Raw genomic sequence first — 16355 nt, 5'->3', positions numbered from 1 at the left:
AAATTGGTTATTACCGATATTTGATTAATACATATTGATTATGCATGTATTGATGTATAGATGTAAAAAATGATTAGTTAATTAAAAATAAAATAACATAATGAAGATATGTGCATTGGATTACTTTTGCAGCAATGGAAATAGATTAATACAAGCTGCTTGCATTTGAAAGACTGGCCTAATTTCAGGGTGTGGCTTGTGGTCATGGAACAAACTAAGTCTTAAGTACTATTATAATTAGGGTTACTGCCATTATAATCAGTTCAAGATCTAAAGGGCATCAGCACAATATTTTAATACCTGAGCTAACCAGCAAATAGACACTCAAAGGTACATCTAATTTAATTCATCATTTGGAGGGAGAATGTATAAAGTATAGAATATTTTTAGAAGGATTCTATTTTGTTATATTCAAGTAAAACAACTTTAATAAACAAAGTAATATTTGGCTTAATATAACTCATTTTCTTAAGAGGCTTACTACATTATAGTCACATAAAGATTTATATCCTGTAAATCATACTTAATTTGGAGGCACAAAGTCATAGGGTTATAAAAGGGCCAGGCATAGATGAAATGGTCTGGCTTTAAGAAAACAGGATGTGTTGGATGCCAACTGAAACCAAGTATTCAGTTTAAGGGGAAGTGCTGCCACTTGGCTCCATGTGATTACCACCATGTAGCAATGAGGGCACAGGGCCACTAGATTTTTTAATGGTCAAGAGTGGCCAAAATTAGGGACTTTTATGACACTTTTTACTTTTAAATGTAGGCAACTAAGTTACATGGAACAATAGTACCACTATGTATATGAACCAAACAAAGCCCATCCATAGGCCTACGTTAGTCTGTGAGTTTCTGGTCTGTGGTGTTTGATTTAAAATACTTTTTCTATTGTATTTGAAAAGATTATTTCATCAAATATGGTGAATATTTTTCCTTGCTATTTTGTGTATTCTACAAAATGTTTTAGTGATGGTGAAGAAGGCCAAGTTAAGCTAAATCCTTTTTCAGTAGTTTAAAACATTTAAATTAGAAGGGTTACATGATTTTAGGTTATGTGATTTTTCCTGACAAGTTGCAGATGGTATGATAGACACTATTGTTTTATTAACTGTGTGTGCCCCTATGTAGCATCAGAATTCACATTTTAGGTATAAAATAGTTACATTTTATTTAAAATGTCATCACAGAAACAATTTCCAAAGGTAACAGAGATTTTAATGTTTTCCATAGGCCTGATACCATTCACTGGAACAGATAAACTCTTCACACCAAATTTCTGTTCTTGCTAATGAGTGGTGGAAACCTAAAGTCTTGCTTGTTCATGGAGTGGAATGAGATTAAACCCTTTAGAATGCTGTGTAATAGTCTTAATGAGCCATCTTTAAAAAGCATTTATAGTGCATTTTCTGCAGCCTCTTTCCTGAACAACAGTTGTGATGAGACCATCTCCTATGGTAATGGTTTAATATTATTTCTGAAATCAGTCTTGTTTGAGGAATGTAGCATGAAAAAGGTCTGATTACTAGTAAACTTATTTTCCAATGTGTCTCTTTAAATAATAAAACTATTGCCATTTCAAAATATTTTTATAAAGACTCCTTTGGGGTAAATTTAATATAAAAGCACTGCTTTGAAACTCAGTGGTAAGTCTGCTTCCTTAGGAATAGAGGTCAAGTTTCAGCATGAGGTTTGTAAAAATAAATAATATAAAGCAATGATAATAATGGTAATTACAAATCACTCCCAAGGAAAACATTTGCAAAATGGCTCCAAATGTGCATATATCATAATTTTTATTGCGTTCTTTAAAGTGAGATGTAGCATAATGCACTCTGTAATAAAGAAAGCATATGAACTAACAGCTAAATCATCAATATGGAAATTCTCAAGTTATAAAACAGTATTAGAAATGAGAAAAACACCATTTTTTCATTACTGCTTTGCAGGTGTCATAGATACAGTCACATGGATAATATTAGGCGTTGTCAGAAGAGACAGGAGCTTTCCTGATTCCAGCCCCCTGCTCCATGTACCAAGGACGTGTTGAGGATCTATTGTTTGCAAAGACCTCTTGCTTCTCTACTAGAAGCACAGAATGACACCTTGGAAGATTCAGTGAGAGAACAGACTGAAGCAATACATCAAAATAAAGCCCTGACCTTCCTCGCATATTTCTCCTTTATATCCTGGCACACAGATGCAGACTCCCATGATGCAGGTGCCATGGCCAAAGCATGTTGGGTCAATGCATTGCTCTTCTGGAACATCACACTCTGGCCCCTTCCAACCATTCCGGCAAACACAGTGTCCTTTTTCGTATTCTCCATTCCCACCACACAGCACAGGGCATGAATCTGAAGATTGACAAATGAACTTTTAATGTTCTGATATGCTTTCAAAATCTCCAAATAGCAATTATCTATTGATTCTTGTAAGATATTTCAGGTAAGAAATTGTACTATTTCTGTCTTACCCTTTATTAAATAGGCACACATTCATGACAATAAACAGAATTTTCTTCTCACAGGACTGGGATAAAGAGAAACAACAAAGATATTCTGATCCCACCATACTCTTTTGATTGCACCATATTCTTAATGTATTATTATTATTATTTTAAGCTAGGCATTTCACTTTTTGAATTTTTCTCTCTTGTGTGTTTTCTTCCTCAAGCAGATGTATATTACATTTAGGAAGCAAAACCTGAAATCTAAAAACCTAATAAATAGAGTTATTCATATTATAAAATGTTATCTTTAAAAAGCTTTGTAATTAGGTTTATACTGCACAGGTGTCCACTTCTGTAACACATTGTGCAAAATTTTATAAGAGCATTTTTTCTGCTTTCTTATTGTTTGTCTCCCTATTAAACTATGGGCTTTTTGAGGACAGAGTCTGTATGTTCCGTTTACTCACTTTTGTAATACATACTATTCTTCTACTCCTATCCCCTACACCTCCGTTCTGTCTTGGTGGTGGAAACATAACAAGTACTTTATAATTCTCTGTTGTATGAAATTTCATCTATAGAAACTGAGTGGCTCAGAAACCTGAGATTAAGGTATTAGCAGACTGAAAACTTTAAGTTTCTTTTTATTCAAGTGAACAGAAAGCATCTCTAAAATAATAACTACAAACCTATGGGGAAAAATGGTGTGATTTGCCCAGAGGTTTTCAAGAATTAAATTCTGAGTAAGTCTAAGAAACAGTAAAGTTTGCTAAGTTTAACTTCTAGTTAAAGACTTTCTAGTCTTTACTTTGTAGGTTACTTACTCATTGGTGATCACCCAATTCCTTTCAGTTACATTGGGGTGTATAGCCACTTACTAACTTGTGCCTTTTAAAACTCAGTCTATCATAAATTAATTTATGAAGAAAATATTATCATTGTTTAGCGGCCAGGTCAAACAATCTGGGTACAAACCCCCATTGTTATATAACTTTACCTAAGTTAAACTCTTTGAGGTTCTTTCTTTGCTCATAAAACAAGGATAAAACTATACCTACCTCATAGGGCCAGCCATTTTAGGGAGTAGGAATTAAAAAAGCAATGCAGGGCCAGGAATTTAGCTCAGTGGTTCTACTGCCTGCCTCACAAGCGCAAGGTCCTGAGTTCAATCCCCAGTACCAGAAAAAAAAATATAATGCAAATAGTCTAGAACAGTGCCAGGTATAGTAAGTGTGCAGCTTCTGGTGGCAACTGTGAGACCCACTGCTGTTGTTGCTGCTTCTACTACTATTGTTATTATTATTGTTACTACCAATTCTGAGCTCTCAAGTGATATATATTCCCCTAAATCAGTCAGAATCACAGAACAACATTACCTCTGGCACAGTCAGGTCCAAGGAATCCTGGGAAACAATGACAGTGGCCAGAAATACACTCTCCATTTCCATTGCAATTAGTTGAACAATCATCCATTATTTCTGTTAATATGAAGAAAAAGAAAAAAAAATGAAGAAACTCCCCAGTCATAGAATCTTTATTATTTTTTTTTAAATTGCAGAGACTATGGGCCTATAACAGTCTTGCCCTCTTCTGTCTATAGAGTACTTACGGCTCAGAATCAGATGCCAAAGAATTCTTTAAGATGTCACAAGAAGTAGAAGATTATTAAAAAGGCCCTCGATTTGCTGACTTGGCTATTGAGAGTACAACTAAAAACCAACTTCATCTCTAAAGTGCATAAAGGGTCTAGATGGATTGTATTCGTAGGAAACATCCACGATATAGCTAAAAATACGTAAGGATTATAGGATATTTCTGAAAGCAAAACAAGTGAAAATGCAACCCAGAAGACAAAAGCTACTATTTGCTTTTCAGACAGTATTCAGCAAATAAAGTTTCTTCTTTAGCAACTTAAAATATTTAATCTTCTATCTTGACAGCTTGAATATGATAATCAGTATTTCATTTTCATTAATATGTGACAATGGAAGGCTTTTAAAGTAAGTGTTCAAATTGAATTCACCACCACTAAAAGCATTAGAACCTAAGTATTTTGTTGAGCAATGCCTTCTTGACTGTAAATGCTTATGAGTTCTCTACCACTAATTTCCTCTGCATGCATTCTAAGAGAAGTTTTCCGGGGAACTGAGAAGGCTTTGAGGGTATCCATAGGTCGTTCTAGTGACAAAAAGATGTGCAGTCCAATCAAACTTTGATAACTCTTTTAGTAACTTCTCTGAAAAACTATAGTTTTATAAATGTTGGTCTCTGACAATGACCTTAAAACTGCAATTTAAAATTATATATTAAAGAATAATAGTGGTCAAATTCTAAGTTTATGAACTATAATGGTCCCCAAGCTTTACACTTGTGGGATTTTGTGCATGTGTACATGTGGATGTGTGCACATGTGTGCATGTATGTGTTTAATCTTCCCATTACTCTTTTCTATAAATTTTGTGTACTTGGCATTCTTGGATTCAGAATTTTATGTTTTGGCCTATTAAAATCACACTTCTCTCTCTCTCTCTCTCTCTCTTTTTTTTTTGTGGTAGCGGGGATTGAACTCAGGACCTTGTGCTTGCAAGGCAGGAATGGTGCCACTGAGCTAAAACCCCGCCCAAACTCACACTTCTCTTACACACCTATTTTCATTTTTCAATTCAAATTATATGCTTCACCAAGTTTCACTCGGATAAGCTATTTACAATTAGGAGAGATTCTAGGAGGTGGTTCCAGGCTCTGTTATTGAATGAGAGTGAGACTTTATAATGAGCATTGAGAAATAGCATTTCTACAGTTGTGGTCTGTGAATCACTTCTATCATTAGGCTCACCTGGGGCACTTACATTACAGATGCCTTGACTTTAGCACCAGATCAACTTAATCCATCCCCGAGGGATGTGGCCCAGTAATCAACATTTTAACAAACACCATGGGCGAACTGCAGGTGCTCACCACATTAAAGTATTGAAAAGCAAAAAAAAAGAAAAAATATTGAAAACCAATGCTTTATAATAGTAATGTTCCATAGTTGGAGAGCTGGTGATATTTATGTTGGAGTTCTGCCGTGGAAAGATTAAAAGCAAGAGAAAGAAAGTGGCATCTAGTCTATCTGAGGGAATGTTAGAAAGCTGAGAATGAATCTAGTGATTGTGTGGATAATCACTCTTGTATCAATCAGTGGAGATTAATCTCAACTCTATATGAATACAGCAGATTGCCTTTTTCAAGACTATAGTTTGTTGACAACTGTTATAAAAATGAGCCTGATAAAGCAAGTAACACATAACATTAACTGAAATAAAACTGGGCTGACCAGAATGTAACATGCAGGCAAGAGCCAATCTTTAACTCATTAAAATATTAGTTATTTTCATAACAACAATAATTTGTTTAACAAATAATTATTAAAAGATATAAAGGATATTTTTTTCATTCAGAGGTAGAAAATTTATTTCTCTTTTTCTACTTATCTAGGTTTCTTAGGCCAAGCAATAGTTGTCCTTCTTATATATACATTTGAACTTCTCCGGCTCTAGATGGTTAATAGTAGGCCATGGGGGAAACTTTCAAAGTAAATATAGTTGAAGTTACTTTCACACCAGATCCCACTGACAATTTTATAGAAGCAGCCATTTTGGAATGTAACTATTCTTTGAAAATTTTTAAATAAATTTTGCTATCAAAATAAATAAAAATCTCCACTTCTTATTGACTTATTGAGGAACTAAGAGGTTGCTAGAATTCCGATATGTAAAAAGTTCTTCCTGTTCATTAATTTTCCAAATATCCCATGTTTTTAAAGAAGTATCATTCTTTAAAAAGAATGTTCTTAAGTGAACACAAGTCACTTAAAATATGTAACAATTTGGTATTCAAAATTAGCTATAAATGTATATGCTAATCAAATTGAGTGATACCATTTTTGTAAAGCTGTTCACATGAATAGTAAATACTATTGGTGAGAAAAAAAAGAATTATTGTTGGGCCCACACTGCTACACATGGCCTAACCTCAGCAATCTAAATGAGAAGACAATAAAAGTTTATGAATTTGTTACCTCCACTGGGTATCACAGAGATCTTGGGATGGCCTAGGGACTCCAAGAGGAAGATGGTTGTAATAGGAAAACATTAACAACTATTGATGAAAGGAAAGCATTTTTCTATTTACGTTGGCTTTCAATAAGCTTTGCCTTCTATCTTTTAAATCTTATTTCAGAAACACTTCTAAGACTCCCATTCATTTGAGTCAAGAATGATTTTTAAGTTGTATATTTAAAACCCTGCTTGTATGCTGAAGAAGAAAGCTCCTTAGTATTCAGATCTGCACTGATGATAGTTTTTGCTTCTGGCAGGTTTTCTCATGGAAGAAATTAAAGGTAATAAATAATCTTATAGAATGAGTATAGTCTAAAGGGCATTGTATTCAGACATACTGAGTCTCAAATATCAATTTTGCAACTTTCTGTCTGAGAGAACTTGTCAGCGACTCTTTCCAAGTCTCCATTTCCAGATTTGTAATATAAGTATTGCGATACCTGAGTCATCAGGATTGTGATGAGAATGCAACAAAGTAACTAAATGTGAAGTATCCAGTAGAGTGTTTGGGACAGAGTGGCACTTCATAAGTGGTAAGTATTATCATGTAACAGAGTAAGCTGTCAGAGATCAGGGATTAGTGGTAAGTTTGCCTATGATCCTGAAAAATAATACATACTAATATAGGCCACTTACTATTTAATAAATATGAATTATTCATTTTATTTTGATCCTTGTTAGTAGTGGATGAAATGCAGTTAGGATCAACTGATTCTATCATTATGAACTAGATGAATGAGCAACATTTAGAACAAATTTACACAAACGTAACCTTTTTAATTTATTTTTAATTTTTTGAGATAGCATCTTGCTATATAGTTCAGGCTGGCCTTGAATTAACTACATAGTCCAGACTGGCCTAGAACTTGCAGCAGTCCTCCTGCCCTCAGTCTCCTCAGTGCTGGGGTCGCAGGCACACATCCTCAAATCAGGGAAACCTTACCTTTTAAAATGAAATATATAGACTCTTTTTACTTTAAGATAGACTATAAAATCATAAAAAATTATTGGGAAGAATTTAGGGTAAATGACTTACAGGCCTTTGACTATTTGGGAAAATTTACTTGAATTTTCTTTAAATGGAATAGTAGGAGAAGTATTTCTGTTGATTCTATTCTCAGAAGGACAACAAAAAAGTGAAAAAAGGACTCTAATAAGCAAAAGGCAAATATGTTGTTGCACATAAAACCAACAGTTTGACATCTGGATGATAGGAGGTGGTTCTCAAAGATATTAGGTTCTTTGGAAGATGTAAGATATGCGGAAAAGCGCCAAGCATATCTCCAGGACTATGATTTTTGAAAGGTTAATAGCTTAGTGTTTTTAAATTGAGCTGAGGGGTTAAAATAAGAGGAAGAGAGAAAATCTTCACAAGTATTTTATACATTCTAATTTCTCTAATTATCTAGGAGAAACTCAACCTCTCATAATTCATTGGAATTCATACAATCAAAACTGAGCCTTGACAGAAAAATATGAGAGGTCCATACTCAGTGTGAACCTGCCACACTGTCTGTGAATAGCAAAACAGTGACATAACATATTTTAGTTTCCAATTTAACAAATAGATACTTTAGCTTCTGAAGATGTAATATCAGTGTAATTTTTCTCCAGGGGAAAAATCATCAGTGAAGTTTTATTGCTTTTGTGATTACTTTAGAGAAAAGTTTTAATAATCTTATGACTGGAATACCATTTTCTACACACTCAAGGTCTTCATCATCAAGTAAAAATAGAACACAATTGTTATAAAGAGCAGATGGTATATCTCTTAACAGTCAACACATCGTCCTAAACATATGGCTGAACAGGTTAACTAAAGGATAAAATGGTGAGAGCTATAGAGAAAACTGAGAGCTGTAAAATATTTTCCCTTCTTTTAAAAGACATATGTTTTAGGAAAATTTACACAATACAATATCTATGAGTTGTTTACCCTCAGGGCTCTAAAATTGCTGAAGAGCACAGCTTTATTCACACAAAGGGTTATGGGGAATGAATTTACCCAAACACGACAAAAGAGTGAGATGTCTCCCACTAACTAGGGTGACAGTGAATAAGAGTGTGTATACATATGCATTGTATTTAAGAGGAACATGTTTTTAAAAGCCCTGAGCACAGTGAAAGAGCCATTGTGATGATTTTCAAAGTAAAAAAAATCTGAAAGAAAGGGCTTTGAATGACTCTTTATTATCCTTAATATTCTTCTCTAAATACTACTATGTTGTATTTTGAAGCCTTAATCCTCCTGGAGTCAGTTGTTCTAAAGAACTGTATTGATGCCAGCCTTTTCTGTTTTAAAAGGTATTTATTTGCCTTTTCTTTTATAACAGAACTTGAATTAGCAGAGCTTCTCTCCCTCATTTCCTTCTTCACTGAGGCTGACCATCTATGTAGACTGGGTCATAATATTACTAAGGGAATTATTCTTGCAAACATATAAAAAGTTGCATAGCAAGTATCTTGGAGTAACAGCAAATAATGGAAAATTTAAAAAATCTTTTCCAACAATAAATCATATCAATAATAACAAAATAAACTTTTCTCATAGAGACCTATTGTGAATAATGACTTAAGGTAGAATGAGGAATAACCTTAAGGAACATCTGTACTACTTTCATCACATATGTCTTAAAATTATACTCTAAATTCAAAATAATAGCTAAGGAAGCTTACCAATTGCTGTAGTTAACACAAACACTTGCTCCACCTTTTTTCCATCATTGTAAAATGCCATATACCAAGGCCCTTGGTCCATATACTCTATGAACCCTGTCTCCTGAAGGGAGGTTAAGATCAGGTTCCGAGGAGAGTGCTGGGTATCATCAGAACCCTTGGAGTCCTGCTTGACAAGTTGTTTGCCATCCATAAGTTTCACAAAATCAAACTGGAACATAAACAAGCACAAATATGAACCACAACTATTACTTCTGGTTGATAAATGTCTCCAACTTGAATTGACCTATTGCATAATTTTTGCTTTGGAGGTCGGCAAAGTGGAAGAGAAGGTTGATAATTCTTAAATATATTTAAATTCAAAAGCATATTGATTCTGAAGAAAACACCTCACTATAGTTATAAATGTTATAAGCCTTTCAGTTTCAAAAGATTCTAAATAATTTTTTTTTAAACAAACTAAGACATTAAAAACCTTTAGTACTATACAAGAGAATCTTGGCATTTTACATAGAAGATACTTAAAAACATATATTCTGCTGAGAAGTGTTACTGTGACCTCTTTTATAATTAAAAAGTTTCACAGTTTTCACAACAAATGAACAGTTGAAAGTTTGAGAACATTCATCATAATTTACTACCTTTTGGGCAACATACTTAAAATTTCAAATAACCTCTCCCTTTCTCCTAATCAGTGGATATACATGGCACACATTTCTTTAAGTATTTTTTATAAATCACATTTGAATAGCATTCTGATTTCTTGCCTTTTCTCACCCAGAAGATGAGGTTTAAATTCTAGTCAAATCTGTGCAGAAAAAAGCAAGACCCACATGTTTGACTCTTTTCACTACTTCTTAGGAGGAGCAGGGCTTCTAATGGATTAATGTTGGGAAGAAATAAGTGAAAGAAAACAACAATAATGAGGTGGCTAAGGTTTGGAGAAGGGGATGTAAACTACAAAGGTTTTACACATTTAAGTGCTTATTAGCTATAGCAAAAACAAATTTGTACCTCTAAAATATAACCTGCCTTTTCTAGTTATGTCCCATCAACTTCTGGTTGATATGCATTACCTCATTGAGACAAGAGTCAAGGATGTTTGGAGCTAGTCAAGGGTGTGATGACACCAAAACTATGAAAGGTAAGAGGGTTGGGAAACTTAGAAATACTTTGTGCCAGGAAGCAGAGGTCACAATTAAAGAATATTTTCTTAAATTTTCCTTTCTGAATCTGACCTACTAAACACTATTCCTTTCTTTCTCCATGGCAAATTTTAATTAATTTGAATATGAGTATTCTATTTATTTGTTACAAAGATTCTTCTGCTTTCAGATATTGACTCCTACATACTTCACAACTCACAACGTCTGAAGTGTTCAACCCACAATCCTCAAAATGGGTTCAAGAAAATATCAATAACATCAAATACCTGAGTGTGTGTAGGTGGAATGTTTCTCCTGCCATATATCCCCAGAAGAGAATCTTTGGCTAAAGAAATATTGAATTTCAGATATATGGGATGGTGGATAGTAATCTGGAAACGCCAGAATAAGCCGGGCGGAATGGTTTGCATGACCTGTGCGCCTATGTCAACTTCTCCAGTGTCAATGGCTCGTCCCTTCTGAAGCACTGATTTTGGAGACAGAGAAAATTACATATTATATTAATATATAACGCAATATATTTTAGCTTTTCAAGAACAGATGTATCAAAACAACTTACACAAATTTTTCTTCCTACCCACCACATGCATCTTTCAAGTCCTTTCCCAAATTCAGTATCAACTAAGTAACCTTCCATGACCAACCACTATGTCAGTCTTCCCCTTCCCTTAAACTCACTCCTATTACATTTAGTTCATTCCATTTGAGTCATTTTAAACATTATTTACTGATTTTTGTCTTGTCAGCTACAAGAGGTACAAAAATAAGTCAGATACTGTTACTGGCATTAAGAAAATTAGAAACTAACAGTTGAAGTAAGACAAGTACACAAATAATCATAAAATTACATGCTTTTGTTGTTCTAAGGAGGGAAAAGTGTTTCATAAAGGGATACTCCTCATCTCTATGACATTGTCTTTTATTTCTCCTTAGCACTTATCATCATCTAACATACCATATATTTTACTTATTTATTTATTGTTCATTGCTTGCCCCCCCCCCAATAGAATGTAAATTCTGTAAAGGCATGGATTGTGGCTATTTGTTCATTGCTTTATCTGTAGTACTTAGAAAAATGTAGATCCCAGGCTCCTAGGGCAGAGAAGGTGAGCCGGTCCCAGCACCCAGAAAGAAGCTCCCTGCCTCCATCTCAGGCTCCTAGGGCAAGGAAGCTCAGCCGGTCCCAGTACCTGGAAAGAAGCTCCCTGCCTCCATCCCAGGCTCCTAGGGCAGAGAAGCTCAGCCAGTCCCAGCACCCGGAAGGAAGCTCCCTGCCTCCATCCCAGGCTCCTAGAGCAGAGAAGGTGAGCCACGTGGCCGCCAGAAGAACCCCCCCGTCCCCCGTGGAAATGAGAAACACATAAACAAGCCTCAAAAACAGACTTCCAGATCACCTACAGCAACCCCAAAGGGAAACGAGATGGAACAATCTGATACTCAACCACCTGGACTCTCTGAACTGGCAACAAAAGAGGATCTGGGAAAAATGAAATCAGAAATAATTACTCAGATAACAGCAAAGATTTTGCTCATGGTGCAAGACATGATTAATAAATCTAGAGAGGACACAGATAAAAAATAGAGGATCTGAGGAACATGATGGAATCCCAACATAGGAAACAAATGGAATCCATAAAACAGACACAAACAGATTTCCAGGAGATTAAAAACCCTATCAAAAGTCTGCACAGCAGAATGAACGAATGTGAGGATGGAATTTCACATATAGAAGATAAGATTGCAATTAGTGATCAGGAAAAGAAAAATTGCTTTAAAATTGTAAGGGAACATGAGAAATCAATCCAGCAGCTGCTAGACGATGCAAAGAAGAATAACATAAGACTGATTGGAGTCAATGAAGAAAGAGGAGAAAGTGCAGATGACATAAAAAAGAACTGTTCACAGAAATAATGGCAGAAAACTTCCCAAGCAGGGGAAAAAAACTTGACATACAGATAAATGAGGTATACAGGTGTCCAAATAGCCTTGATCCAAAAAAATCTACACATAGGCATAAAATTGTTAAGATTCTGGAAACTCACCAGAAGAACAAAGTTCTACAAGCAGTTAGAGAAAAGAAACAAATCAAAGGAAAGCACATACAAAGGAAAGCCCATCGGAATCACAGCAGACTTCTCAGTGCAAACCCTCAAGGCAAGAAGAGCTTGGAGTGATGTATTTCAAGCCCTAAAGGAAAACAGCCTCCAACCCAGATTGATGTACCCTGCAAAACTGTCTTTCAAAATTGATGGAGAAATAAGATACTTTCATGATAAAGAGCACCTCAGGAACTTCATGAATACCAAACCGGCACTCCAAAAAATTTTAGACAATACCCTAGGAAAAGACAATGAGGATCACAACCCCAGGAAACCCAGCAGAATGAATCCATTGGGCATGACAAATTAAACACAAAGGGGGAGAATCCAAAGAAAAGGAAAAGCCATGACAAGACTTTTAAAACTTTTAACTTCATCTCCCTAATGAGTGCATAATTCAATCTTATTATTGTACTGATTAGTATTTTTCTGATTCTAGAGTTGCACACCATTCCTTGTGCTATACTGGCTATTTATCATCTTCTTACATCTACATTTTAATTGGGTTGTCTATTAATGAGCTCTAAGAATTCTTTGTATATTCTGCTCATAGGTTATATGCATTGTAAATATGGTCTGTTTAAGGACTACTTTTCATTTCAATGATGTCATTTAAAGTTCTAAATTTTGATGGAATCTCATTTATCAATTATTTTCTTTTATACATCATGTCTTTTGTATCCTAGGTAGTTCTTGCCTCCCCTGAATTCATAAATATTTTCCCTTATAATTTCTTCTTAAAGTTTTATACTTTTAGGCTTTCTTATTTAGGTTCATAGATCCCTTCAAGTTATTTTCATGTATGGAAAAAAAATGGTTGTGGTTAATTTTTTATATAGGGATTACCAGGTGTTCTAGTGCCATTTGCTGAAGACACTATCTCTTCCTTGGCTCTTGAATTGAGTTTATATTCTATAAAATGCTAATGTTAAATAATCTTTCAAAACTCAGTGGACCATATATGTGTGGTTCTATTTCTAGATTCTCTGTTTTATTCCAATGATCTATATGTCTTTCCTTACACCAACACTGCCTTGATTACTGTAGCTTTAGAAGAAGTCTCAAAATTAGGTACTAAATATCTTCCAACACTGTTTTTGTTTTTAACTTTTCTAGGTCCTTTGTACTCCTACATAACTTTTAAATGTCAATATCCAATTCTTCATTTATAGCAAGTATACACAGACCGGAATTTTTATATATGCCTTGTGTTTTCTAATCCTGCTAAATTCAAATACAAGTTCTAGGGGCTCCTAAAGATTTCTTAGTATTTTCTCTGTAGATGATCATCTCATCTACATATAAAGATTTTGCTTCTGCCATGCCAATCCTATCCTAGTTGTGTCATTTTATGGCCAGACTATTTTGGTGGGGACTAGGTTTCAAAGTTTAATGGACAGATGAAGAGTAAACATATCTGCCCTTGTTCCCCACATTAAGGAGAAAGCATTGTGTCTTTTCCATTCATATAAGGCGTTCTCACTGGAAGTATGGAGTACATGTTTTTAATCTGTTGAAAAGTTTCTGTTCTACTTCTAGTTCCCTGATAGCTTTTACCATGAACAGCTGTAGAATTTAGTCCAATACTTTTTCTCCAACTAGTGACAGGATCATATGGCTTTTTCCTTTCCTCTGTAAAAAGGATGACTTTTGGGGGGTGGATCTTCCAATGCTGAACCAACACTGCCATCCCTATAACAAAACCACTTTCTACATGCTGCCAGATCTGACTTCTAAGAGTTTGTTTTGTTAAACAAATTTCTATCTATGTTCATACTTTTTTCTTCTATTATCTTTATCCAGTTTTAGGATTAGCGCAATGTTGAGTTCCTAAAATGAGGGGAGAAGTGTTCCTTCCTTTTTCTGCTTTAATTGTTTGATATAATTTCTGAGTTAAAATGTTTATGAGCCTGCTGTTGTCATATAGGTAGGTTTTCAAGCTAGGAATATACTTTCTTTAATAGGTGCTATTCAAATTTTATATTTCCTCAAGAGTTAGTTTCATTAATTTGTCTTCCAAGGTACTTCTCAGAAGTTGTCAAATTTATTTCAAAACAGATTTTTGTGATATGCTTTCTATATCCTTTTAAATTCTATAATATCTGTGGTAATGCCTTCTAGATCTTAATATTGTAATTTAAAAAATGTATAACTGATATTGTGTAACAGGAAGAAAAGGTCTAAAAGAGCAGGGGAATTGGGAGGGGTAGGGGAAGGGAAAAAAGGGAAAGGAAAAAATATGAGAAGAGGGAAAAAATGGAAACAAGGTCTTTGCAAATAGGGAAGGGTGGAGTGGGTGAAGGGAGGGCAGGGGAAGGGGAAAAAAATAAGAACCAAGAGACTCATGTAATGGTTCAAGATCCCAATGATGAATGTAACTGTATTTTATACCTAAAATGTACCAATAAAGTTAATGGGGAAAAAAATAAATTGGTATCATTTTGTACAGACAAAAAAAAAAAAGAAAAATGTAAGTAAATATAGGCAGAAAATGTATGTGATCAATACATATTTATTCAATTACTAAATGAATGAATCATTAAAGTGTTATTATGGAAAATTACACTGAAATAAGCCTTAGAGGAGAAAAAGGATTTCATTTTTTTCTTTTGTTTTTATTTTGAGACAGGGTCATGTTGTATGGTTTGGGCTGGCCTTGAACTCACTATGTATCCTAGACTGGCCTTGAACTCAGGGGGATCCTCCTGTCTCAGTTTCCTGAGTGTTGGGATTATAAGCATTCGCCACCATTCCAGGCAGAAAGAGTATTTCAACAGAGCTGTTGGCAAAGGCATTAAAGTATGGAAAGGAAAGCTTGAACCAAAAGAAAGAGGAGAGAAACTGTAAAGCAAATGTATAGGATATATATATATATATGTGTATATATATATATATATATATATATATATATATATATGCTGTTGGAAATAGAGCTGGAATAAAACAATGACATCATATTCCATAGGACCTTGAGTGCCAATCAAAAGGGATTTAATAAAGGCTGGAAGGCCATTAAAGGTTTTTAAGAAGAGGGAAGTGCTGACAATGTAGTGCTGGGTTTGATTTCCAGTACCAGAAAGAAAGAAAGAAAGAAAGAAAGAAAGAAAGAAGGAAAAAGGAAAGAAAGAAAAGAAAAGAAGGGTCTGGGAACATTAGGTAGACTAATGTTGAAGTAGAAGGTAGGATGAACATGAGGAGTGAAACAAAAGAATGATAAAAGGATTATAGAACAATGATTCATGTGAAATGACAGGAAAATTTAAATTTAGCATAAGTCTAAACAACTCATGTAGAAACAGTACATTTCAGTGAAAAATAATTTAGGTTAATGGAAAAAAAGAGGAAGATAGGAGAAACAATGCAAAGGATGATTCTCTAAAATAACTTCTCAAAATTTAATATTTTATAAGAAAGGGGTCTTGTTAAAATATAAATTCTGATTCAGTAGATGTGAAATCTGATATTTCTTATAACTTCCCAAGTGATGCCCGTGTTGCATGGCCCACAGGCCACACTCTGACAAGCAACATTCTGGATAGAAGGCATCAGATATGAAGGCTAGGGGAGAATCAAAACTGATCCCCTGCATGTGAGTTTGGGTGATTTGGACAGTGCTGATAAGAAATTTAAGAAAGCAAGAAAGAGTTGATTTGTGAAGAAAGATGTTGACTTTGGACAATCAGAGGTTTATTATTTATGTTCATATTTTCTAATTATTTCTCATTTCTAGCTTAATATATGTTTCTGGGGAACAGTGTGTTATCTGCAGTGAGTAGAGAAGAGTTAAGATGAGGAAAGAGAATCAGTTTGCCTTAATTTTAAGCAAGGAGGATTACACTTCAGGAGGGAAAGTTCA

At 34.6% G+C, this 16355-nt stretch overlaps 1 protein-coding gene across 5 annotated transcripts in view; it reads right to left on the bottom strand.

Moving 5' to 3' along the window:
• Tenm1 (teneurin transmembrane protein 1) overlaps positions 1 to 16355 on the bottom strand; it is an 837569-nt gene that overhangs the window by 261018 nt on the left and 560196 nt on the right. For all 5 annotated transcript variants that reach the window (XM_087199780.1, XM_087199781.1, XM_087199782.1 and 2 more), the window contains 4 exons: positions 10667 to 10866; positions 9235 to 9445; positions 3832 to 3933; positions 2166 to 2360 (listed from right to left, as the gene is read on the bottom strand). In XM_087199780.1, coding sequence (XP_087055906.1) covers positions 2166 to 2360; positions 3832 to 3933; positions 9235 to 9445; positions 10667 to 10866 — 708 coding nt within the window. The remainder of the gene's footprint in view (positions 1 to 2165; positions 2361 to 3831; positions 3934 to 9234; positions 9446 to 10666; positions 10867 to 16355) is intronic.

Source organism: Heterocephalus glaber, unplaced genomic scaffold, assembly GCF_053883595.1.
Source record: "Heterocephalus glaber isolate CG9 unplaced genomic scaffold, H.glaber_assembly_v1.0 deba00001729, whole genome shotgun sequence".
Taxonomy (NCBI): domain Eukaryota; kingdom Metazoa; phylum Chordata; class Mammalia; order Rodentia; family Bathyergidae; genus Heterocephalus; species Heterocephalus glaber.
The sequence above is the reverse complement of the archived record's forward strand: the minus strand, read 5'-3'. Positions and strand labels throughout refer to the sequence as shown.